The 26120-nt window shown below is 39.9% G+C and overlaps 1 protein-coding gene across 1 annotated transcript in view; it reads right to left on the reverse strand.

Annotated features, from left to right (window-relative positions):
- The window catches only part of cntn3a.2 (contactin 3a, tandem duplicate 2), a 183314-nt gene that overhangs the window by 87026 nt on the left and 70168 nt on the right, over window positions 1–26120 (reverse strand). Inside the window, exons 5-8 of the mRNA XM_063015224.1 lie at window positions 25462–25554; window positions 22388–22591; window positions 20048–20150; window positions 11342–11526 (exon numbers count right to left, since the gene is read on the reverse strand). Coding sequence (XP_062871294.1) covers window positions 11342–11526; window positions 20048–20150; window positions 22388–22591; window positions 25462–25554 — 585 coding nt within the window. The remainder of the gene's footprint in view (window positions 1–11341; window positions 11527–20047; window positions 20151–22387; window positions 22592–25461; window positions 25555–26120) is intronic.

A 26120-nucleotide genomic window follows, 5' to 3' on the forward strand; every position in this document is an offset into this window, starting at 1 on the left:
GTGCCAATCCCACTGCGACTCCGATCAAACAACAGTGGTTAGTGAAAATAATGAACGAGTGAAAATGTTTACATCAGTTGCTAAGAAACCCTAAAGGAAAACCACACAAGCAATTTGAAACATGCCAAATTGCACACAGATAGTGTAATGTGCCAACCATATATATAGGTATAGCTGGGCAGGAGGCACAGATTATAGTATCATGACCACCTGCCATGCCACAACTAAACTAACTGTCAGACAACTAAACACTGCTATTCAAACAGCCTTAAAATCCTAAATAAAAAAGTACTGAATTAAAATGCTGTCTATGTAGAGAGCTCACTAGGTTTTCGGACAGACCCAATGTGTAGGTTTTGCCTTGCAATAAATTGTCCCCCTTTGCAGAGTATATTTCTACTTGGCAACCAGTGTTTCTGGATGGTGCCAAACCCACTGCGACTCTGATCAAGAAGCAGTGGTAGGTAAGAATAATAAATGAGTGAAAATGTTTTCAATTTAGGACTTTCAAATCCTAAAGGAAACCCTGACAAGCACTGTGAAACATGCCAAACTGCACCCAGATAGTACAATGGACCAAACCTGTCATATAGAAGGGGGCGGGGGCAGAGATTACAGTATAATGACCACCTGCCATGACACTATGGGCTGTCAGGGAGCACAGAGTAGGAATATATAGGACAGTGGTAGCCTAGTGGGAAGAGCTTTGGGCTATCAACTGAAAGATTGAGAGTTCGAATCCCAGCTCTGCCATGCAGCAACTGTTGGGCCCTTAACCCTCTTCTCCAGGGGCACCATACAATGGCTGACGCTGCACTCTGATCCCAGCTTCCAAACATGTTGGGATATGCGAAGAAAGAATTTTGTTGTACTGTACACCTGTTTATGTATATATGACACAAATAAGGGCATTCTACAGGCGCAGATGACTGACAGTATCGATTCCTTTACTGCAATCTCTCCGCCTCATTAAGCGTTAATTTGCTTCAGCTGGAGGAGTTCCTTTAAATTCCAGCCTCATTGCCAGCTCATGGCTGCTTTCCTGCTCTTCCTTTCTTTGAGACTGTCATGCTGGACTCAATCTGTTCTGGCTTTTTCTGCCAGCGCTCATGTCAGCATTCTTCTTTTGAGGAAACGCTGACAGTGATGTGGCACTCTTTTGGCTTTGGTCGTTTTACCCTGGAGGCAGCTCATGCGACTCCTATACATGCACCCGAATAAAAATCCACAATGGAAACAAGTGGCTCTTTGATAGCTGCTGATGGTTTTACAGTGTTTAGTCTCTACTAATGGTTTTTGAGACCTTATGTTGTCAAACTGTGGTGGGTGGAGATAGTGGTAGCTAAGGAACAGGACTAGTAATCAGAAGGTCACTGAGAAGGTCTTCTGAGCAAGGTCCTTAACCCTCAATTGCTTACTTTGTATATGGTCACAATTGTAGGTTGCTTTGGAAAAACGTCTGCTAAATGATGTACATGTAAACGTGAAGCTGCTGGCATATACAGTTACAATTAGAAATATTTAACCACCCAAACAAAATAATGATTTATAACTTGGTGCTCAAGTGTCGTAGTGGTGTACTGCGCTGGTCCCTGGCACTTTGGCTCTTGGCTGTGCTGTTTGACACCTTTAACCAGTTAAAACTGAATTTGTCTAATCAGGTGGGTTGGATAAGAAGGTCTGGCTTGCAAATAATAGTCAGATTCATCCGAAAGGTTTTCAGAGAGGTTCAGGTCTAGTTTCTTCACACCAAACTTTTCTAACCATTTCTTTTTAAACTACTGGAGAACAAAAGGTCTTTCTCACACAGCTGTCAAAAAGTTGGAAGCATATGAAGTTCTTCAAGAAGTTTCCACACTTTTTTAAAACTCTATTTATTAAGAATAAAAAAAAAAAATTGCATCTCTTTTGTACATAGTCACATTCCGATGCAGACACGACCAAACACTACTCCTCCAGCCCTCACCGTTTCCAACAAAAATATGTGTGGAAACTTTTTGAAGATCCCTCGTATATAAATAAATAAATAGATAGATAGATAGATAGATAGATAGATAGATAGATAGATAGATAGATAGATAGATAGATAGATAGATAGATAGATAGTGGTCTACTGAGATGATCACTTTGGCTCTTAACTTTAACCAGTTAAAACTGCATTTATCTCACGCTAGCACACCAGAGCTGGGATTTCGAACACATCGTTTCAAATCTCAGCTCTGCCATCCAGCTGGGCTGGGCGGCTACATAAACAATGATTGGCTATTGTTCATATAGGATGGGAAAGCCAGACCAGGGTTCCCTAATTAACTGATGCAATTACGACCTCTGCTGGCTGATTGATGCCGCCTGCACAAAGTTGAGGGATAATGCGTTAACCAGGGTGTGGCTCTCCATACACAAAGCTGATCTGCATATGAACTCGCCTCGTGCAGGTGAAAAGATGCAGTCGGTACTGCACACGTGTCAGAGGAGGCGTGTGTCAGTTGTGGTGTTCCTCAGTCAGCAGTGGAGGGTTGTATCGGTAGAGAGGAAGCGTAATGCAATTAGGGTAATAGGATATGACTAAATTGGGGGAATAATTGCAAAAAAATAAAATAAAATAAATAAAAAACTGCATTTATCTAATCAGGTTGGTTGGATGAGAAGGCCTGGCTTGTGTTTTGAAGGTCAGGGTTACTTCACACCAAAGCATGTCTTTATTAATTACTGCGGAACAAAACTCAAGCTCAAATAGCTGCCAAACATTTGGAAGCATATAATGTAACTTACACCCCTGTGGGTCTGGGTCTTTTCTGTGTGAAGTTTGCATGTTGCATGTGCTCCGGTTTCCTCCCACAGTCCAAAGACATGCAAGTGAGGACTAATTGGAGATGCTTAATTGCTTAATTGTTGTTTGATATAACCAAAGTGTAAAACATGATGTTAAAACCCTAATCAACAAACAAACAAACTTACACCCCTGTAAGAGATGGGTGTGATGAAATCACCTATGATGTCCACATACTTAAATCCATATATTGTATTTGTTTTTTGTTTTTATTCAAGCAGCCTTAAAATCCAAAATAAAGTAAGTAAAATAAGTATTGAAAACTCCAGCTCATTCCCCCCAAATAAAATGTTTTGCTGACAGGCAAAACTGGCATATCTGTGCAAAAGCACACTAAATCATGACAGTTTATGTCATATCACATCTTCTCAACCCAGCTTGCAGATATTTAATGGAGGGTACAAAGAAAGTAGTGAAATGGCAAAGAGAATAAGCTGTAAAGCTACTTTCACATTAGGATATGGCAACTCACTAATGACATCGAGTTGGTCTCTTGTGGGCATAAGTGTACTATTGTCACTTTACAGCGGGGCTATTCAATTAGCTCAGGCTGCACAAAAACACTTTGTGAAGAGTTTTCTAACAAATCTGCAAATATGAGACACTTAGTTTAGGCTATCTGGGTACGTACATACAACTCAGGTCTTTTATTTAGAAACATTATGCTGAGCCTACTTGAATTTTTATTACATTCCCAAGTTTAGTTACAACTAGATGTGATATTTGGTAATATGTGGTTACCTAAAGGGTTTTGCCATGTTAGAAACCTAAAGCTACACATCAGGGTGATGGCACAAATGCTGGACTAGCCATGTCTTAGCAAGCCCTGATTTGTTTGATTGCAACCTGTCACATGCAAAAAGTCCAATATCCATTTGTTGACCTGCTGATTGAAACACCTATGAGAATTCAGGAATCAATATCACACTGGTTAATCTTAACCATTTCATTATTAAAACCTCCCATGCTGCTTTTTATTGCTCCTTTAGTTTATTTACATAATGAATGTCATTTGTTTAATTGAGTGGCTTATAATTACTACAGAATTTAATGACAAATGCAGTGTCTATAGGTCAGCGCAAAAAACGATGCGCACGGCTTAGGGATGCCAGATAAGCAGCACTGCCACATTCTATAGGAAACAATGGCACAGCCAGCACAAAAACTGGTTTTGCTGCTTCTCATATGACTGTGCGCTCAGTGTCCAGGGCTTATATGTAAAAGTACCACTGGTATTTTGGAGACATGTATTGCCATTAAGGCCACATCTTTTCCAAGGAACTCCATGTCTATTTTAGAGGGAGTTTAAGTGCCACGCCCCTCTCAGTCTCCTGACAACGCCCCTATTTGGATTGGTCCAAAATAAGGAATAAAGGAATAAAAGGAGGCAGCTAGGGAAGGCTCATCTGAGACTATTTTGGATTTGATTTGCCTTTGTTCTGTCCGTTTGGTTTGCTTGTTAGCCTCTGTCTGTCTGTCTGTCTGTCTGTCTGTCTGTCTGTCTGTCTGTCTGTCTGTCTGTCTGTCTGTCTGTCTGTCTGCCTGCCTGCCTTTGCATTAGCATTAGCCTTCGTCTTAGCCTTTGTTTGTTAGCCATGTTTAGCTGTTTGGTCCTGTTTAGTCCTGTTTTAGTCTAGTTCCTGTTTAGCCTTGTTCATGTGTGTTTAGTTTAGATTAGTATTAGCATTTAGCTTAGCCTTAGAATTGTTTGTGTATTTAGATTAGCGTTAGCATTAGCATAGGTCACATGTTTGTTTGTCTTGTCTTGTATAATCCTGTCTGGTGTACCTTTGTCTAGTCTTGTTTTGTTATTATTAAAACTGTTAAACGTCTCTGTGTGTGTGTCCGCCCTCTCTTGTCTCGTCTAGCCCAAACGTTACACATAGTCATATAGTGTGAGTGCTTGACTGGCCTGCCTGCAGTCCAGAGCTGTATCTTATTGAAAATGTATGGCTCACTATGAAGAGGGGGATCAGACAATGGTGACCACAAACTGTTGAGCTGGTCAAATATTATATACAGCAAGAATTGACAAAACTGCAACAATATTATAATTAAAAGAAAAGTGAATTAATACATTTACAAATTTCAGTTTTTAGCTGCTTACACACGTCCATTTAAATGGAAAGGAACTTTTCTGCAGCACACTACACAGCTATGAGTGTTTGACAGTAGAAAGCAGAATAGTTGCCTGGTATAACAGACTGATTTATGTTCTATAGTTATGCACACTAATTAGAATCGGCTGTTAACAGTGACATTGTGGGACAAATGACATTTAAATGATATCATTATATATTGTTTAACACTTTCTTTCTTTAATTCTTTCATTAATTCATAAAGAGATCATTAGACTGTATCACATCACCAGGCTTACCCTGGATGTTTTTGTGAGGTTAGGTGACTGTTAATTTGTAGGGGTGGAGGCTGACAGCTAAGTCTCATTATCATCCTATTAGTATCAATAAATAATTTTCTTTGGCTGCTCATGTATTTAGGGGTCACCACAGCGGATCATTCTGATAAGAGTTCCTGGTCTGGCACAGTTTTAATGCTGGATGCCCTTCCTGATGCAACCCTACTTACTTTGGGACATTGGTAGCCTAGTGTGTAGAGCTTTGGGCTATTAATCAAAAGGTTGAGAGTTTGAATCCTGGCTCTGCCATGCAGGCACTGTTGGACCGTTGAGCAAGGCCCTTTCTGCTCCAGGGGCGCTGTACAATGGCTCACCCTGTGCTCTGAACCCAGCTTCCAGAACAAGCTGGTGCGAAGAAAGAATTTGTTCTATTTAATCTGGGCTTGGGATGGTACTGACAGCGCACTGACAAGTGCACCATGGTTAAGCAGTTCGGTCATCCCCTTTCAGATATAGGCAGCCAATAGCACAGTTGAGATTCGATATCCTAGATTTTAGCGGTAGTGGACTAGAGTATTTTACTATTTCACCAACCAATTAGCATCAGTGTTAATACACTGCCTGGCCAAAAAAAAGGTAACCACCTGGATTTAACTAAGCAAATAGGTAAGAGCCTCCTATTGGATAATTACCGCATGGGTGATTATGTTTCAGCTGGCAACAAGTTATTTAACCCTAACTGATGCAGTGAGTAGCTTCTCATTTGTTAAACAACCATGTCGAAAGACACATCCTGTGGTCGTGGAAAAGATGTTAATCTGTTTCAGAAGGGTCAAATTATTGGCATGCATCAAGCAGAGAAAACATCTAAGGAGATTGCTGAAAGTACTAAAATCGGGTTAAGAACTGTCCAACACAGTATTAAAAAGTGGAAGGACAGTGGGGAAACATCATCTTCGAGGAAGGAATGTGGTTGGAAAACCACTTGTCAGTGAGGCTAACCAGCAAAAACGGCTTCTATTTGCTAGGGAGCATAAAGATTGGACTCTGGAGCAATGGAAGACGGTCATGTGGTCTGAGGAGTCCAGATTTACCCTGTTCCAGAGTGATGGGTGCATCAGGGTTAGAAGAGAGGCGGCTGAAGTGATGCACCCATCATGCCTAGTGCCTACCGTACAAGCCTGTGGGGACAGTGCTATGATCTGGGGTTGCTGCAGTTGGTCAGGTCTAGGTTCAGTAACGTTATGTGCCCAAAGAATGAGGTCAGCTGACTACCTGAATATACTGAACGACCAGGTTATTCCATCAATGAATTTTTTCTTCCCTGATGGCACAGGCATATTCCAAGATGACAATGCCAGGATTCATCAGGCTCAAATTGTGAAAGAGTGGTTCAGGGAGCATGAGACATCATTTTCACACATGGATTGGCCACCACAGAGTCCAGACCTGAACCCCATTGAGAATCTGGAGAAGACTTTGCGCAGTGGTCCAAATCTTCCATCGTCAATACAAGATCTTGGGGAAAAATTTATGCAACTCTGGACAGAAATAAATGTTGTGACATTGCAGAAGCTTGTGGAAACGCTTGCTGTAATCAAAGCTAAAGGCGGTTCAATGAAATATTAGAGTGTGTGACCTTTTTTTTGGCCAGGCAGTGTATATTAAATATGTTAAAATGGCGTATACCCTAAAACCCAATTTCTAGAAATGCTGGGACGTGTGACACACAATAAAAAAAAAGAAGAATTTGTGATTTGTTAATTCTCTTAAATTTTTATTAAACTTATAAAAGTAGAAAGAAAACATTTCCGATGTTTTCACTGATCAACACTGATCAAATTTAGAATTTGATGCCTGCAACACACTCCAAAAATGAATCACTAATGGAGAACACTAATAGTTGCAGTTTTAGTGGAAATTCTGTCCATTCTTGCTTGATACAAAACTTCAGCTGCTCAACAGTCTATGGTTGCCATCGTCTGATTCTCCTCTTCATGCTGCACCATACATTGTCAATAGGAGACTAATCTGGACGGCAGGAAGGCCAGTCAAGCACATGTACTTTTGTGTGTACAAAGTCATGGTTCATGGTTGATGGTCATGGATGTCCAAGGAAAAGACGCAGCCTTGGTATCAGCATGTGTTTCTTTAAAATCCCAATATACGCCGTCACACATCATGGGCATTGATGCACCCCCATACCATGACAGATTTTGGCTTTTGCACCTTTTGCTGATAATAGTTTGGATTGTCCTTTTTATCTTTGACACAGAAAACCTTGACGCCTGTTTATGCCCAAAAACAAGCTGAATCATGGATTCATCTGAATACAGAACACGTTTCCACTGTCTTTTGGATCACCAATGCTTTTTAGGAAAGAATGTTATGCATTTTGTGATAAAAACTGAACCTTTGTGTTAACTGGTCTTTCCACCAGGACAACAATCCCAAAGCACACTTCCAAGTCAATCAAAGCTTGGTCTATGAATTAGTCATGAAATATCGTAGAATGGCCTTCCCAGTGTCCATATTTAATTCCATAGAAAAGATTTGGTTGGATTTAAAGAACACAGTCAGAGCATAAGAGCCATTAAACCTCAATAAGCTGGAAGCGTTTTCACAAGAAGAATGAGTGAAGATTCCAAAGGAGAGGTGTCAGTAGCTTGTTAGCACTTAGTGAAATTGCTTATTAGAGGTTATCAGGGCAAAAGAAAGTTCCACCAGGTTCATGAAGTACTGAGGCTAGGGGTTGAATAAAAGTGCACATGGCTGTTTGTCAAGAGAACTAGATGTTCATTTAAACTGAAAATTAGGTAAACAAATGTTCCCAATAAATAATGTTGTTTCAATAAATAATATTTCTCTGTTTACTGAGACTTCTTGTCATATTTTTTATTTAATTCTACCACCCCAAATCAGAAAAAGTTGGGACAGTATAAAAAATGCAAATACGTAGTAAAAAAAACCCACAGAGTTTCTTACATTTACTTTGACTTTTATTTGATTGCAGACAGGATGAACCTGAGATATTTCATGTTTTTTCTGCTCAACTTCATTTCATTTATTAATTAACATACATTCCTGCATTTCAGGCCTGCAACACATTCCAAAAAAAGTTGGGACAGTAAAGCATTTACCACTTTGTAATGTTGCCATTCCTTTTCGCCACACTTAAAAGACGTTTTGGTTTTATTTTGTCCCATTTTTCCTGCAAACACGTATTAAGATCAGGGTCGCCGTTGTCGCATTTGGCACCGAGGTGCCAAAGACGTTTTGGCACCGAGGATGCCAAGCGATTTAGTGCTTCAGCTTTTATTTTGTCCCATTCTTCCTGCAAACACGTCTTAAGATGTGCAACATTACGGGCTCGTCGTCACATTTTTTTGTTTCAAAATTCTCTATTGGGGACAGGTCAGGACTGCAGGCAGGCCCTCTTCTTCTGCAGTCATGCCTTTGTAATGTGTGCAGCATGTGGTTTTGCATTGTCTTGTTGAAAAATGCATGGATGTCCCTGGAAAAGATGACGTCTTGAAGGCAGAATATGTTGCCCTAAGATCTCAATGTACTTTTCTGCATTAATGCTGCCATCACAGAAGTGTAAATGACCTTAGCCAAGGGCACTGACACACAGACTTGTTGCTGATAACAGTCTGGAGGGTCCTTTTTGTCTTTTGTCCGCAGCACACGGCATCCATTTTTTCCAAAAAAAGACCTGGAATGCTGATTCATCTGACCACAATACACATTTCCACTGTGTGATGGTCCATCCCAGATGCCGCAAAGCTAAGAGAACTTGACACAGCTTCTGGACATGGTTAACATTAGGCTTCTTGTTTGCATAGTATAATGTTAAGTGGCATTTGTGCATATAACTCTGTATTGTAGTGCTTGACAAAGGTTTGCCAAAGTAATTCCTCACCCATGTGGTTATATCAGCTATTGTTGAAGAACTCAATGCAGGTTCTTGCAATGCAGTTCATCTGAGGCATCAGAGATCACAGATGTTCAGCTTATGCGTACTCCCTTTCCATTACGCACAAAAAATTCTCCAGAGACCCTAAATTGTTTAATGATATAATGCACTGTATAGGAAGAAATATGAAAACCCATTTTCGTCGTTAAGGAACGTTGTTTTTCAATAATTTCAATAACAAACTAAGGATCCTATGCCCAACTTTTCTTTTCAAAAACTCCTTTTGTGGGTACTGCTTTTCTTCCAAATCATGATGAAAATCACCTGTTCACATCAACTGTTATAAAGATATAACATCATTATTTAGGTTCTTTGTAACCTCATTACTACTCCTAAATTGCCCCCGTTTTAACTTTTTTTGGAACGTGTTGCAGGCCTGAAATGTCGGAATTGAGGTACATTAACAAATGAAATAAATATGACAGGACACAACATGAGATGTCTTGAGTTCAAACTGTCTGCAATCAAATAAAAGTCCAATTAAATGTGAGAAACATTGCTTTTTATTTGCATTTTCCATACTGTCCAAACTTTTTCTGATTTAAGATTGTGGATTCCTGCAAATTACCACCTTCTAACAGCTTTGTCAACTCTGCATTACTTTACATTCATGGCATTTAGCAGATGCTTTTATCCATAGTGACTTATAACTGAAGCAATTGAGTGTTAGTGGCAAACTGGCAGCGATGGGGCTTGAACCAGTGGCCTTCTGATCAATAATCCAGGACCTTAACCACTAAGCTACCACCACCAATACAAAATGTGTTGTTTTTACTTATTTACTTAAATGGTATTGAGCAGATGGTTCTATTCAAAGTGACTTACAGTGCTCATACAAGCAACTGAAAGTAAAGTGTCTTGCTTAGGGACTTAAGTTTCTACTAAAACTATGAAGAGATTTTACATCTTCAAAAAAATTTCTATGCAATTAATTTGCACAGTTGCTATTGTTTAGGCCTACTGTCTTTAAAAATTTTAAAATAAACTAAACTGTGTTTCCAACAACATTTAACACTACCGACACTTGTTATTGCACCCAACACTGTGTTGCCAACACCAATTATATGAGGCTCTTTTTTGTTCTCGACTATGTAGTCATGGAAACTATATGAGTCATGACAGATTAGAAAAGTGCTAAAAAAGAAATAAATGAAACTCTGATGAGGTTTCGTTACTATAAAATTCATGAAAATTAAAAATCATGACAGCGATGAAACATACTTTTTAAATGCAAAGCTAAGACTAGTATTACTAAGACTACACTGATCAACCATAACACCTTGTTTCTACACTCACTGTCCATTTTATCAGCTCCACTTACCATATAGAAGCACTTTGTAGTTCTACAATTATTGACCGTAGTCCATCTATTTCTCTGCGTGCTTTGTTAGCCCCCTTTCATGCTGTTCTTCAATGGTCAGGACCCCCACAGGACGACCACAGAGTAGGTATTATTTGGGTGGTGGGTCATTCTCAGCACTGCAGTGACACTGACATGGTGGTGGTGTGTTAGTGTGTGTTGTGCTGGTATGAGTGGATAAAACAGCAATGCTGCTGGAGTTTTTAAACACCTCACTGTCACTGCTGGACTGAGAATAGTCCACCAAACAAAAATATCCACACAACAGCGCCCAGTGGGCAGCACTGATGAAGGTCTAGAAGATGACCAACTCAAACAGCAGCAATACATGAGCGATCGTCTCTGACTTTACATCGACAGGGTGGACCAACTAGGTAGGAGTGTTTAATAGAGTGGACAGTGAGTGGACACAGTATTTAAAAACTCCAGCAGCACTGCTGTGTCTGATCCACTCATACCAGCACAACACACACTAACACACCACCACCATGTCAGTGTCACTGCAGTGCTGAGAATGAGCCACCACTTAAATAATACCTGCTCTGTAGTGGTCCTGGGAGAGTCCTGACCATTGAAGAACAGCATGAAAGGGGGCTAACAAAGCATGTAGAGAAACAGATGGACTACAGTCAGTAATTGTAAAACTACAAAGTGCTTCTATATGGTAAGTAGAGCTGATAAAATGGACAGTGAGTGTAGAAACAAGGAGGTGGTTTTAATGTTATGGCTGATTGGTGTAGCTCAGCGACTGTCCAACAAAAATTTAAGCAAACCAAACTGTTTTATAGAATATGCAATCCCACACATTTAGAAACCTACCGTAAAAAGAGAGTCGTCCCTTGACTGTGTTCTTGCCCATTTTGTTCTCTGCCACACACTCGTATCCACCTGCGTCCTCCTGCTGAAAACTGGGGATCTCCAGAACAACATTAGAGTTCTTCATCTTTACTTTGCTGGGAAAAGGAACTCCATTGGCTCTTCTCCATGTTATCTCAGGAACTGGACTGGGGTAGGAAAAGAAGACAAAATAATGAGGACTGCTTAGTACTGGTTCCCACATCCTTTTAGCCATAAAGTGCAATGGTAATACATTTCTACATGTATACATTTATATTACAAGGGCTATTCAAAAAGTTTCAGCACTTTTAAAGCTCTATTTATGAAGAATTCTAAAAACAAATGACATCACTTTTCTACAGTCACCTTCTGTTGCATATTTTTCTATGTTATTTATGCATTTTCTCCCAATTTAGCGTAGTCAACATAGTCCGGTCATCCCGCCCTAGCAGAAACGTGTCTGCTGCAGGCACTGCTAATTATGCCCACTAGATGGCACCCAGCCGACCGGTGGCAAAGCCGAGTTTCAAACCGAGGTGCTGGTGTGCCACCTGATGCATTTTTATTGCCATCAGCAAAAAATGTTTTTGGTTGAGCGCGTAGCCACTGATAAATCACTGCTTTCACATCGTCATCACATAAAAATCTTCTTCCCCTTAAAGCTTCTTTGAGTGGTCCAAAAAGGTGGAAATCAGATGGTGTTAAATCCAGACTATAAGCTCTCTCTCAGTCTTTCAGACACGACCAATTACTACTCCTCCCGCCCTCACTGTTTCTAACCAAAATATAAAAGTGCGGAAACTTTTTGAAGATCATTCGTATAAATAATGGGCCCACATACCGTGAGAGAAAGGGGAGGGGTGGGGGTGCTTACAGTTACAGAATCATGCCCTTCTGCCTTGCCATTTGTGGCCAGCAGAGGAGTCATAGAGGCAAAGAAGATTGGCTTGTCAGTTCCTCCTAACTACCTGCGCCTCGTTAAGTGTTAATTCGCTCAAGGTGGAAGTGTTTTGATTTATCCACTGTTATTTTGTTTCTTTGCACCTTACTCTTTTTATATTTCTGCTGCTGAAAAACCCTACGCTTCTAACTGTATAACAGAATACTGTATGTTGTTTACCTCACTTATTATTTTCTCATTACCAGTACCATGTACTGGCCAACACTACTCTTGTCTCTAGTCTAGTCTCTCTCATTTACTTTAGTTTGGAACCATCTCTTGTATTTATTGTACTGTTTTTTATCTGCACTGTGTATATTGTATTGTTTTGCACTTGTGTTCTGTGTTGCATCCTGGTCCTGGAGGAACGTTGTTTTGTTTCAATACGCACCTGTATATAGCTGCAATAACAATAAAGCCTCTCTCGAACTTTTGAACTTGCCAAACTGCATTTCTCTTGGAACTGTGATACTGGGCTTGATCTGGTCTGGTATTCCACCCATACATGTGCTGGTACTCTTTATTTCTGTCTGGGAATCAGCTGTTGTTGAGTTGCCCTGTTTTAGGTTTACTCTTTTTTTAAGAACTGGGTTGTTGCAGGTGCTCTGAGCAGCTTGCCGTATTATGACTACCAGTTTTCATTCATGTGCCATCCCTTTTCTATCCACTTTCATTGTTGCTGGCTGTGTATGTTTTGTGTCTTTCATTTGTGACCTTGGTTGCTTTAATGGCAAGGTATGACCATTACACATTACTCACTCACTCACTTTCTTAACCGCTTATCCAGTAAGGGTTGCGATGGGTGCTGGAGCCTATCCCAGTTTTTCAATGGGCCCAAGGCACACAGTAACACCCTGGATGGGGACCAGTCCATCGCAGGGTAGACACACATACACACACACACACACACACACACTCATACACACACCCATTTACTTACAGGGCAATTCAATGTCTCCAATTAACCTGACTGCATGTTTTTGGACTGTAGGAGGAAACTGGAGCTCCCAGAGGAAATCACCCCACCTGGGGATCAAACCCAGGACCTTCTTGCTGTGACTCTGAATTATTTATTGTAATATGCGGTCTGACTATTTAAGTCATTGCCATTATATAGTCAGTATTTTTATTTAATTCTACCCTAACTGTATTTACTCTGTGCTGGAGCTGATGTAACACGTGAATTTCCCCCTTGGGGATCAATAAAGGAATCTTATCTTAACATAGCAATAGTTAAACTGTCTAAAAAGTCTGTACTGTAATGTGATTCTAAACTATTCAAATGATCTGTAACTTTTTTGAATTACAGGAAGAGAAATAAAATTACACTTATCTTACACTTTAACAGGAATAGAGCCTCACACCTTTAAGGTATGATTCCAATATGCAGGAGGCTTAATTTATTTTAAAGTTAGAACAATAATTTGGCTAAAAAGACACAACATAAAGATGCCATTAATAGCAAAATACAAAATGGTCAAAGTACTAAAGTAAAAAAAAAAAAATTGTTACCCATGTGCCAGCTGCTCAATCCACTAGAATGTGACAACCAGAGTTCTCAAAAAAAGAATAAAGGGAGTGAACTGAGTGGAAACTGGCAGCGGTTACAAAAGAAAAGACAGAGCGGAACAGCCACTTCACCTAATGACACCGCTTAAATAGTATTCCTGTGTGGGGGATGCCTTATAGGGTAATTTCACTGTGACAGCAAAAGAGCCACAGCCAAAGTACTGCTGCATGGGCTGAGTTTACCAGAACATAAAAATAATGACATATGTGCCGGCAGAAAAAAGACACAGGCTGAACCAAGACTGGAATCATGGTTTTAAGAAAGTAACGGGTAAACAGAAAAGACAGGCAAGATCTGGCAATGATGCTGGGATTTAAAGAGACTCCTTCAGTTGAAGTGAATCAATGCCTAATGATTAGGGTCCTACTAAATTTACAGGAAAATGTGCTTAAATTCAAGGACTGTTTTTTTAAAGAAAAGTGCCACATTTCACGGCAGTCATTAAATTACACTCATAAATTGAATGACACAATAAATGGAAGCTACAATACACAGCACAGCCTACCTTAATAGTTGAATGTAAGCCTAGAACATTCAGCGACAGTGTGAGACTCAATCTAAAAGATGAACATTCTTGGCCGAGTTTTGACACCCCCATGGATAGTTGGATAGATAGATGGAGGGATGGATGGATGGATGGATGGATGGATGGATGGATGGATGGATGGATGGATGGATGGATGGATGGATGGATGGATGGATGGATGGATAGATAGATAGATAGATAGATAGATAGATAGATAGATAGATAGATAGATAGATAGATAGATAGGGACAGTGGTAGCCTAGTGGGTAGAGCTTTGGGCTATCAATCGGAAGATTGGCGGTTCAAATCCAGGCTCTGCTATGCAGCCACTGTTGGGTCCTTGAGCAAGACCCATGATAGATAGATCACTTTTTTAATCCCATAGGGAAAGTCAGTTATTACAGCAGCTCAAAATACATTAAGGCAAAAAGTATTAAAGTACACAAGTACAGTGGTACCTTGTAAATCAACGTCCCCTAAACTCAAAATCTTTGAAACTCAATGCCCTTCGTCGAAAAATTTGTACCCTTGAACTCAACATTTCCCCTAAACTCATATATTTTTTTAAAAGTTATTTATTTCATCTCAAATAACAATAAACAGCTGTTTTGTTCAGCGATGCAGTAAAACATGATCAAAGTGTGAATATGACATGAATCTGCATTTGTGTGGAATAACCATCAAATTCACTCTCAAAGCTCCACCATGTATCTGTGTTTATCTGGATTTTCTTCCTGTTTCACTTTTAAACTTGTGTTATAGCCCGGGGTTCTGAGAAATTGTAAGAATCAGCTTTTAATTTCAGTGTTTTATATTATATTTGTGTTATTTTTAGTGTATACCTGTCAAAAACAACCCCATTATTATACATTAGCCTAAAATATATGCAAGTCTACGGGAGCATGGGACGCATTAACAGGTTTCCCATACATCCTAATGGGGAAAAAAACCTTGAAACTCAACGCCTTTAAAACTCAACCGCAGTCCCAGTGTCAAGGTACTACTGTATTATTGTACAACACTATGTAATTAAATAAATAGAATAAGAAATATAGTATGTAATATAAAAAAGTGTAATTGCAGTAAATATTAGTAGATGAGATATGTAATATGTAGTTAGGTAGGGCCTTACTAATGAGAGATCTGACCCTAAATGCCCATGGAGCAAGGCAGGTGGGTATAATACTGTAATCCGTGCCCCCAGCCAAGCTATATGGCAGATGAGCCAATTACAATTACTTTGTTTGATCCATAACTGTAGTTTGTGTCCATTATGTAAAAAAATAATACAAAAATGGTAAACAACATAATCTACTAATCTTCAAAAACATTTTTATCTCAAGTTTGCAAAGAATCACTTTGATGTTCAACAAAGTTTTTGAACCCAAAGTGTAACAGAGCAGAGTGCGCCTCACAACGGAGGTGCCAGAGGAGGCGTTTGCTTCCAGCATGGATTTATATGTGAAATGTGCTAATAGAGGTGCCGTAATGCCGCCCCAGGAGGCAGCTTGCCAGTCTGCTTTTTTTTTCACCATAAAGGCAAAAAGCCAAAACTAAAAAGAACAGCATCTCTGGCTGAGTTTCCTGGAAAGAAGATAAGGACTGCTGACATACACGCCTGTGAACAAATTCAAGAGAAAAAAGTGCAGGAAACCCAGAGGAAAAAAATCAGTGCTGTCAGTCATATGTGCCTCCATGTGCCCTGCCAGATATTAGTGGCATTGCAGGTGGGCATGATACTTTATTCTGTAACCCACTGCCAAGCTATACGGAAGAAACTGCACACCAACAACAAATCTTTATCCTACTCTTAATGCCTGGTTGAGGGTGTGTAATGTCTGCAAAATTCAAAAGTTGGATTTTCCGCTAGCACACCAGCGCTGAGATTCTGAACTCCTTGGTTCGAAACTCGCCGTTGCCACCAATCGACTGGATGCCATCTAGCGGGCATAATTGGCAGTGCCTGCAGGGGCGGGATGACCGGACTATGTGGGTGGGGTCTTCAAATGCTGTGTTAGCAGATAGTGCGTCGCCTGTGCAGAATGAATGGGTGAAAAAGGGTTCCGCTAAGGGCTGCGCATGGGTCGGAGGAGGCGTGGGCAGCAATATACCCACCTCGACTGCAATCGGGGATCCCCCAGCAGCGGAAGACAAACTGACTACGCTAAATTGAGAGAAAATGGGAGAAAATGCATAAATAAAATAGGGGGAAAAAATCAAAAGTTAAGGTTTGTGTTTAGCAATTTAATTTAATTTAATTTTTCAGTCGCATAGCATCCAAGTGCCTCACGACTACTGATTAATTTGCACTATGAGGCGGTCCTAGTGAACCCGAGCGTCTCTAGAGTTTGCTGAGTTCATAAATTAAGAAATAAACTATAAATAGACAAACTATCGGGAGCAAAATACTTTACTGGCTTGTTCTTTTGAGGCGCAGCACAGACTACAGAGAGGTGATCATGTGCGTAGAGAAGCACACTTTTCCATTGATTATGGAATCCCCAAAGGAACAAAAAGCACTCAATATGTAAACGCATACATCATCATTGTCAGCACACTACACCACAGAAAAGTCTGTTATACTGGCAATCCTACGGCAATTCAGTTAGAATTGGTAAGTCAAAATGTCCAAGATGTCTAAGTGTAAAGCAGCTAAAAACACTACTACTTTACGAGTATTTGATGTGACTGTCGTAAAATGTGGCACTTTTCTTAAAAAATCTGTAACATCTGTGCATTTTTGAAATACAAGGTTAGTGAAATTAAGCACATTTTCCCATGAATTTAGTAGGGCGGCCCTATGTATAACATAAAAGTCTTCCTCACCAGCCTCATCACTACCTCACTATTAGGTACAGAGGTTCATCTACCTTTTCTAGTGCGAAAGATAGTGTAAATAATAATTGCATTTTTTTCTATTTATTTATGCATTTTCTCCTATTTTCTCCCAATTTAGCATAGTCAATTTGTCTTCTGCTGCTGGGGGATCCCTGATTGCATTCAAGGAGGGTATATTTTCTGCTCACGACTCCTATGACCCATGCACAGTCCTTAGCGGACCCCTTCTTTTCGCCCATGCATTCTGCACAGGTGCCTCTATCTGCCAATCAGGCTCCTTGCAGAGCGTTTAAAGACCCCACCCACATAGACTGGTCATCCCGCCCTGGCAGACATGGTGGCCAATTAGCGTCTGCTGCAGGCACTGCCAATTATGCCCACTAGATGGTGGCCAGCTGACCGGTGGCAACAACGAGTTTCAAAATGAAGAGTTCAGAATCTCGGCGCTGGTGTGCTAGTGGAATAAACCGCTGCTCCACTAGGGTGCATAATAAACGTGTTTAATAATACGGTGAATCACATGGTCTCTTTTTACTTATCAGAATTTACAGGCTTAAGTGATTATGTTTCTTTTTTTAAATAATTGAGAAAAACTATGCAATCACTTTCTAATTATATGCATGACTTTCTCCTAAATGAGCAATGAACATCCAAGCAGTTAAAAGAAAACAAGTGTACTTTAATTAAAACCATAATTTGACAGTGCCATATCTGTATAGACATGAGCTACATGGTGTTATTAGTAGTAAGAGTTTGTAAACCTAAAGACCTCTAGAAAAATTCATGATTCTAAATAGTTTACGCCATTGTAACTGCATAGTGATGTACTGATGCCTTTAATTGAGTGCATATTTAAAGAGCCGTTATGTAAGTACTTAAAACATTTAATACAACTATACCAAACATGACTGCTGTTAAGTATTTTGCAAGACCAATGGCAAAAAGGCAAATCCATATTCCCTAAGGCAATGATCCCTAATGGGACGAGTCAGCAGAATTTCTCTTTGGCAAAAAGAGTGGCTATTATACAACCCCAAATCAGAAAAAGTTGGGACAGTGTGGAAAATGCAAATAAAATAAAAACACAGTGTTCCTTACATTTACTTTGACTTTGATTTGATTGCAGACAGGATAAACCTGAGATATTTCATGTTTTATCTGCTCAACTTCATTTCATTTGTTAATATACCTCCATTCCTGCATTTCAGGCCTGCAACACTTTCCAAAAAAAGTTGGGACGGGGCCAATTTAGGGCTAGTAATGAGGTGGAAAAATAATGATTATAATCATGGTTTGGTACAAAAGCAGCATCCAGGAAAGGCTGAGTCTTTTATGAGCAAATATGATCAGAGGATCTCCAGTTTGTCTACAAATGTGTGAGAAAATGATTGAAACGTTTAAAAACAATGTACCTCAAAGAAAGATTGGAAGGGATTTGCATATTTCTCCTATACAGTGCATAATATCATTAAACCATTCAAGGAATCGGAAGGAATTTCAGTGCGTAAAGACCAAGGGCGCAAGCTTAAGCTGAACGCCCGTGATCTTTGATCCCTCAGATAGCACTGCATCAAGAACCGCCACTCAACAATAGCTGATATAACCACATGGGTGAGGGATTACTTTGGCAAACCTTTGTCAAGCACTACAATACAGAGTTACATGCACAAATGCCACTTAAAACTTTACTGTGCAAAAAAGCAGCTTTATGTTAACCATGTCCAGAAGTGGCGTTGACTTCTTTGGGCTCTGAGGCATCTAGGATGGACCATCACACAGTGGAAATGTGTATTGTGGTCAGATGAATCAGCATTCCAGGTCTTTTTTGGAAAAAATGGACGCTCTGTGCTCCGGACCAAAGACAAAAACGACCATCCAGACTGTTATCAGGAACAAGTCCAAAAGCCAGGGTCTGTCATGATAGCTCAGTGGTTAAGGTACTGGACTAGTAAACAGAAGGTTGCCGGTTCAAGCCCCGCCACCACCAAGTTGCCACTGTTGGGTCCCTGAGCAAGGCCCTTAACCCTCAATTGCTCATTGTGTAAGTCGCTTTGGATAAAAGCGTCTGCTAAATGCTGAAAATGAAAATGAATGAAAATGATATGGGGTCGTGTCAGTGCCCTTGGCAAAGGTCATTTACACTTCTGTGATGCAGAAAAGTACACTGAGATCTTAGAGCAACATATGCTGCCTTTAAGACTTCATCTTTTCCAGGGACGTCCATGCATTTTTCAACAAGACAATGCAAAACCACATGCTGCACACATTACAAAGGCATGGCTGTGGAAGAAATGAGTACAGGTACTGGACTGGCCTGCCTGCAGTCGTGACCTGTCCTCAAAAGAGAATGTGTGGTGAATTTTGAAATGAAAAATGCGACAACGGCGACCCTGTACTGTTGCACATCTTAAGACGTGTTTGCAGGAAAAATGGGACAAAATAAAACCAAAACGTCTTTTAAGTGTGGTGAAAAGGAATGACTAAATTACAAAGTGGTAAATGCTTTACTGTCCCAACTTTTTTTGGAATGTGTTGCAGGCCTGAAATGCAGCAATTAATGTTCATTAATAAATGAAATGAAGTTGATCAGACAAAACATGAAATATCTCAGGTTCATCCTGTCTGCAATCAAATAAAAGTCAAAGTAAATGTAAGAAACATTCATTATTTGCATTTTCCATGCTGTCCTTTTTCTGATTTGGGGTTGTACATTCATCTCTAATTACACTTAAAAAACAGTGCAATTAAGTGGCAGGACTCCTGTAAATGAATAAGAAACAACCGTGTTGATGTAATGCATTAAATTCCACTTACTTCCCTAGTGCAAAACACTCCAGTGTCACAATAGACCCCTTGGCAGCTGGAACCATGTCAGGAAAATGTACCTCTATTTTAGGTTCATATTCGCCCATCACTCCTACGACACAGAAAACAGCAAGATTCATGTATAATTCATGTATATTTAAACGTCTAAAAACTTCAAAAGAACACGAACGAATGCAAAGTGGGAGAACAGTATGATTTTCTGCCGAAATACAAAGGCCAAAAATTATATGTGCCAATCTGGAAGCTGACATGGCGTGGCAATGCACGGTGTTTGCTGCTGCTTTTGCACTGTAAAGAAATATTTTCTTTAGACGATGTTCATTTTATGAGCAACGGAAGGATTTTTTTAACACATCTGTTACACAAAGTGCAGATTACTCACATCCTTTGAGAATTCCATTAAAAAAAGGAATGAAGTAAATAAATATTTTTAATAAAAGTAAAGGTATACCTGTCATGCTTTACATACTTTGGTTACATTCATGACAGAACAGGTTACACAATGTTAATTAGTTCAAGTCATGGACAATTTAGTGTCTCCAATTCACCTCACTTGCATGTCTTTGAACTGTGAGAGCAAACCGGAGCTCCGGACACGGGGAGAACATGCAAACTCCACACAGAAAGGGCCCAGACCAATCCAACTGGGAATGAAACCAAGGACTTCTTGCCGTGAGGAGACACTGCTACCCACCGAGCCACTGTGTCACCCTGTATGTTCCTAGTTTCACAGATGATGAACTGTAAGAGGTAGCCTAGTGAGTAGAACCTTGGGCCACCAAACAGAAGGATATGCGTTCAAATTCCAGCTCTGGTATTGTTGGGCCCTCTAAGCTCCAGGGGCACTATACAATAGCTGAAACTGCACTCTGACCCCAGCTTGCAATCAAGCTAGGATATGCGGAAACAATTCAATTCACTGTACGTGTATACATGACAATAGGGCCATTTCCCCTTGATTGTTAATAGAGGTGACACAACTGAACCAACTAGTGACACTAAACTCATGATCTGATAACCTTACACTACTGTACATGCACCACTGTTAGAGTTTTGGATGGATTACATACACCGATTAGCCATAACATTAAAACCACCTCCTGGTTTCTACATTCACTGTCAATTTTATCAGCTTCACTTACCATATAGAAGCACTTTGTAGTTCCACAATTACTGATTGTAGTCCATCTGTTTCTCTACATACTGTTTTAGCTTGCTTTCACCCTTTTCTTTAATGGTCAGGACCCCCACAGGACCACAACAGAGCAGGTATTATTTGGGTGGTGGATCACTCTCAGCACCGCAGTGACATGGTGGTAATGTGTTGTGGTGGTATGAGTGGATCAGACACAGCAGCGCTGCTGAAGTTTTTAAATACCGTGTCCGCTCACTGTCCACTTTATTAGACACTCCTACCTAGCTGGTCCACCTTGTAGATGTAAAGTCAGAGACGATCGCTCATCTATTGCTGCTGTTTGAGTTGGTCATCTTCTAGACCTTCATCAGTTGTCACAGGACGCTGTGCACGGGGTGCTGTTGGCTGGATATATTTTTGGTTGGTGGACTATTCTCAGGCCAGCAGTGACAGTGAGGTGTTTAAAAACTCCAGCAGCATTGCTGTGTCTTATCCGCTCATACCAGCACAACACACACTAACACACCACCACCATGTCAGTGTCACTGCAGTGCTGAGAATGACCCACCACCCAAATAATACCTGCTCTGTAGTAATAATAATACCAGGACTCTAGGAGAGTCCTGACCATTGAAGAACAGCATGAAAGTGGGCTAACAAAGTAATTGTAGAACTACAAAGTGCTTCTATATGGTAAGTGGAGCTGATAAAATGGACAGAGAGTGTAGAAACAAGGAGGTGGTTTTAATGCTATGGCTGATCGGTGTATGAGAACATGTAATACAGAGGTAAAGAAACTATTGTGCAGGATAAGCCTTAACTGGCCTCTGAACATGTTTGTAAAGGAGTATGTAACAGCATGCAGCCTTTGTCGGCCCAGCATGGGTGCTGTGCATATTCGGCTGCTCGCAAATGCAGTGATGAACTGGACATGTTTACATGAGAAGCAAAAAAGGAAAACAACAGAAAATACACTGTATTTATGATGTATATAGACGTTAGAAGCATAACAAGATACTAAATACTTTCCTCCTCTTCAATCCTAGTAACACAACCCCCAACACACACACAAAATCTTGGATAAGGCTTACCAAAAGAATGATGGCTATTATAGCTGAAAAAAAGGGGATTCATGCACATGTTTTTGGAATGGGATGTACAGCCTATCATGTACAGAGTAAAAATATCCTCACCGTCTGTTCTCAGCACCAGTGGAGTAGGAGAGCTTAGCATTTTGTCTTTCGTAATGCGGTTTACAACCACACACGTGTAGTTTCCTACGTCCGAGGGCTCCACTTTAGCAATGTAAAGGTTTCCAGTGTCCTGAGAGACAAAGCGCCTGTTGTCTTGCTGGACGAAGTATGGGTACTCGTTGAACACCCAGGCAAAAGACAGCTCTGAAAAGGTGACAAGAGGCAAAGTGTTAGTCACAGTTGCATTTCTATGAACATTGTGTTATATTAACAGTATGAATCTGTGATGTGATATAATATCTAGGGTTTACTTTGAAGTGTTTAAAGAGTAAATGTATAAATACATAAACCACTATAGGCAGTGTAGAATGTTATGTGTAATGCATGCAGTTTTAATACACATCTATTAAAATCAATAAAGAACTAATTAGGTAATATATGTTTACTGAATATTTTACTAAATTAATTGATGTAAAATTACAAATAATGCAATAAAAATGATTTACCAATCTTTAATACAGACAGCAAGCTATTTATCATGATAAAGTAAATATTGTAAACACAAGTACAGTTGTATTCGGAAAAATTCAGCCCCCAAAAATAAAGATTTATACATTTCTACTTTTACATTTACATTTTCAGCATTTGGCTCAGTTAATTAATAAAAAATAGAAGTTGGGGCTCAGTTGTGCCCCAACTGAGTATATCCAAGTATATACAACTAAGTATACACCGATCAGCAATAGCATTTAAACCACCTCCTTGTTTCTACACATATTGTCCATTTTATCGGCTTCACTTACCATATAGAAGCACTTTGTAGTTCTACAATTACTGACTGTAGTCCGGCTGTTTCTCTGCAAGCTTTGTTAGCCCCCTTTCATGCTGTTCTTCAATGGTCAGGACTCTCCCAGGACCACCACAGAGCAGGTATTATTTAGGTGGTGGATCATTCTCAGCACTGCAGTGACACTGACATGGTGGTGGTGTGTTAGTGTGTGTTGTGCTAATATGAGTGGATAAGGCACAGCAGTGCTGATTGAGTTTTAAAACACCTCACTGTCACTGCTGGACTGAGAATAGTCCACCAACCAAAAATATATCCAGCCAACAGCACCCCGTGGGTAGCGTCCTGTGACCACTGATGAAGGTCTAGAAGATGACCAACTCAAACAGCAGCAATAGATGAGCTATCGCCTCTGACTTTACATCTACAAGGTGGACCAACCAGGTAGGAGTGTCTAATAGAGTGTACAGTGAGTGGACATTGTACCTAAAAACTCCAGCAGCGCTGCTGTGTCTGATACCAGCACAACACACACTAACACACCACCACCATGTCAGTGTCACTGCAGTGCTGAGAATCATCCACCACCTAAATAATACCTGCTCTGTGGTGGTCCTGTGGGGGTCCTGACCATTGAAGAACAGAGTAAAAGCAGGTTAATAAAGTATGTAGAGAAACAAATGGACTACAGTCAGTAATTGTAGAACTATAAAGTGCTTCAATATGATAAATGGAGGTAATAAAATGGACAGTGAGTGTAGAAACAACGAGGTGGTTTTAATGGTTATATATGCTATATACCACCAGACTGATCGGGTGATCTACAGACACAGTTGCAGATAAAGAAAAGGCTGAATGGGGAATCATTTTTATGCTGTTGCACCGGCTACACTACTGTCCAATTGCAGCACCAGCAGGAAGCATGGTGAAGGAATACAAAGAGCAGAGCATGCTCTATTGTGTTGGATAAGCATTCTGTTGGAAACCTCTACTGACCTCTGAACATGTGTGGAAAAAGGATGTAAAATTTACATGTTTAGCATTTAGCAGTAGCTTTTAACCGAAGCGACTTACAATACTCTGACAGTCTAAGCAGTTAAGGGTTAAGGGCCTTGGTAGTTATGAGGCTTGAACCAGCAACCTTTCGATTTCTAGTCCAGTACCTTAACTACTAGGCTACAACTGCCCTACTACTTTTCTGCAGAGTCTTTTCATCAATTTGGGATGGATGTCCAGTTCTTTGTAATGTCATTACTGTGCCACATTTGTTCCATGGTATATGTTATGCCTTGAATTTTTTTGTATCCTTCACCTGACTGATACATTTCAATAATGAGATTTCATTGATACCTGTGAGATTGAATGTGGTTGGTTTATTCTGAACGTATCCATATTTCCAGTTATAAGAAGGTGTGCACACTCATGCCACCACATTATGTATATCTGTTTTGATGTCTGTTTTCCCCTTTTGTGGGACACAGTTCTGTGGAGTGACAAATCAAAACATATGGAAATGTATGGCCAAACAAATCAGCGGTTTGTCTGGTGCAAGAAAAATGAGAGTAATGACCAGAAAAACACTTTTCCCACAGTCAAGCATGGAGGTCAGTCAGTGATGATGTGGGAATGTTTTTTTCTGCTGCAGGAACTGGCATTCTTGACCACGTCGCTGGTTTAATGGATTCAAAGAAATAGCAAAACTTTTTTGGGAGAAATATTACACATTCTGTGGTGAAGTTGTACCTTGCCAAAAACTGGAGCCTCCAGCAAGACAGTGATCCCATGTCAATCAAAGCTTGGCTAAGAAATCAGTCCTGGAATATCCTGGAGTGGCATTTTCAGTCTTCAGATTTAATCCCATAGAAAATCATTGGCAGGTTTTAAAGAAAGCAGTTTGGGCATGAAAGCCAGACTGCTTCAATTAGATGGAAGCTTTTGCTTGAGAAGAATGGGTGAAGATTTCACAAGATTGCTTATTACTTGCACTTTGAAATCACTTATTAGAGGTTATCAAGGCAAAAGGATGTTCCATCAAGCAGTGAGGCTGTGGGTTTGAATAAAAGTGTACATGGATGATTGTCAAGAGAACTACATGTTTTATGTATTAATAAATATTCTTTGTGTTTAATTAGGCCTCTTGATATTTATTTTCTTTTAGTTCTATATACTGTACATCACCATTATACCTTTTAAAGTAAGAGGGTTGAGAATTTCCAGTTGCTACTGTGAATCATCTGTACATAGAAACATGGTGTACTACTGTAGAAGTATAACTTCAGAGTCTTACCTCCAGCATATGTAGGTGTTCCACATAATAACACTACTCCTTGTCCCTGACGGACTGACACTGCACTTCTTGTTTGAGTTGTGAAATTCAAGTCTATCGTTTTGGGGGAAGAAAAAGATGATTATGTTACTTATAAGTTAAATAAATCACAAAAAATAAAAAAAAGTGTAAACAGTGACAAACATACATAAGCAATTCCAGTACAGTTGAATTGTTTTTATATCTAAAATGCTACAAATAGGCATTTTTTGTATTAGCAATATTTTACAACCCCAAATCAGAAAAAGTTGGGACAGTATGGAAAATGCAGATAAAGTAAAAATACAGTGTTCCTTACATTTACTTTGACTTTTATTTGATTGCAGACAGTTTGAACGTGAGATATTTTATGTTTTATCTGCTCAACTTCATTTCATTTGTTAATATACCTCCATTCCTGCATTTCAGACACACATTCCAAAAAAAGTTGGGACGGGGCAATTTCGTGCTAGTAATGAGGTGAAAAAACTAAATAATGATGCAATTTTAAACAGGTGATGTCAACAGGTGATTGTAATCATGGTTTGGTACAAAAGCAGCATCCAGGAAAGGCTGAGTCTTTGATGAGCAAAGATGATCAGAGGATCTCCAGTTTGTCAACAGATGCAATGCAAGCTTAA

Source organism: Trichomycterus rosablanca, chromosome 19 (assembly GCF_030014385.1).
Source record: "Trichomycterus rosablanca isolate fTriRos1 chromosome 19, fTriRos1.hap1, whole genome shotgun sequence".
Lineage (NCBI taxonomy): Eukaryota > Metazoa > Chordata > Actinopteri > Siluriformes > Trichomycteridae > Trichomycterus > Trichomycterus rosablanca.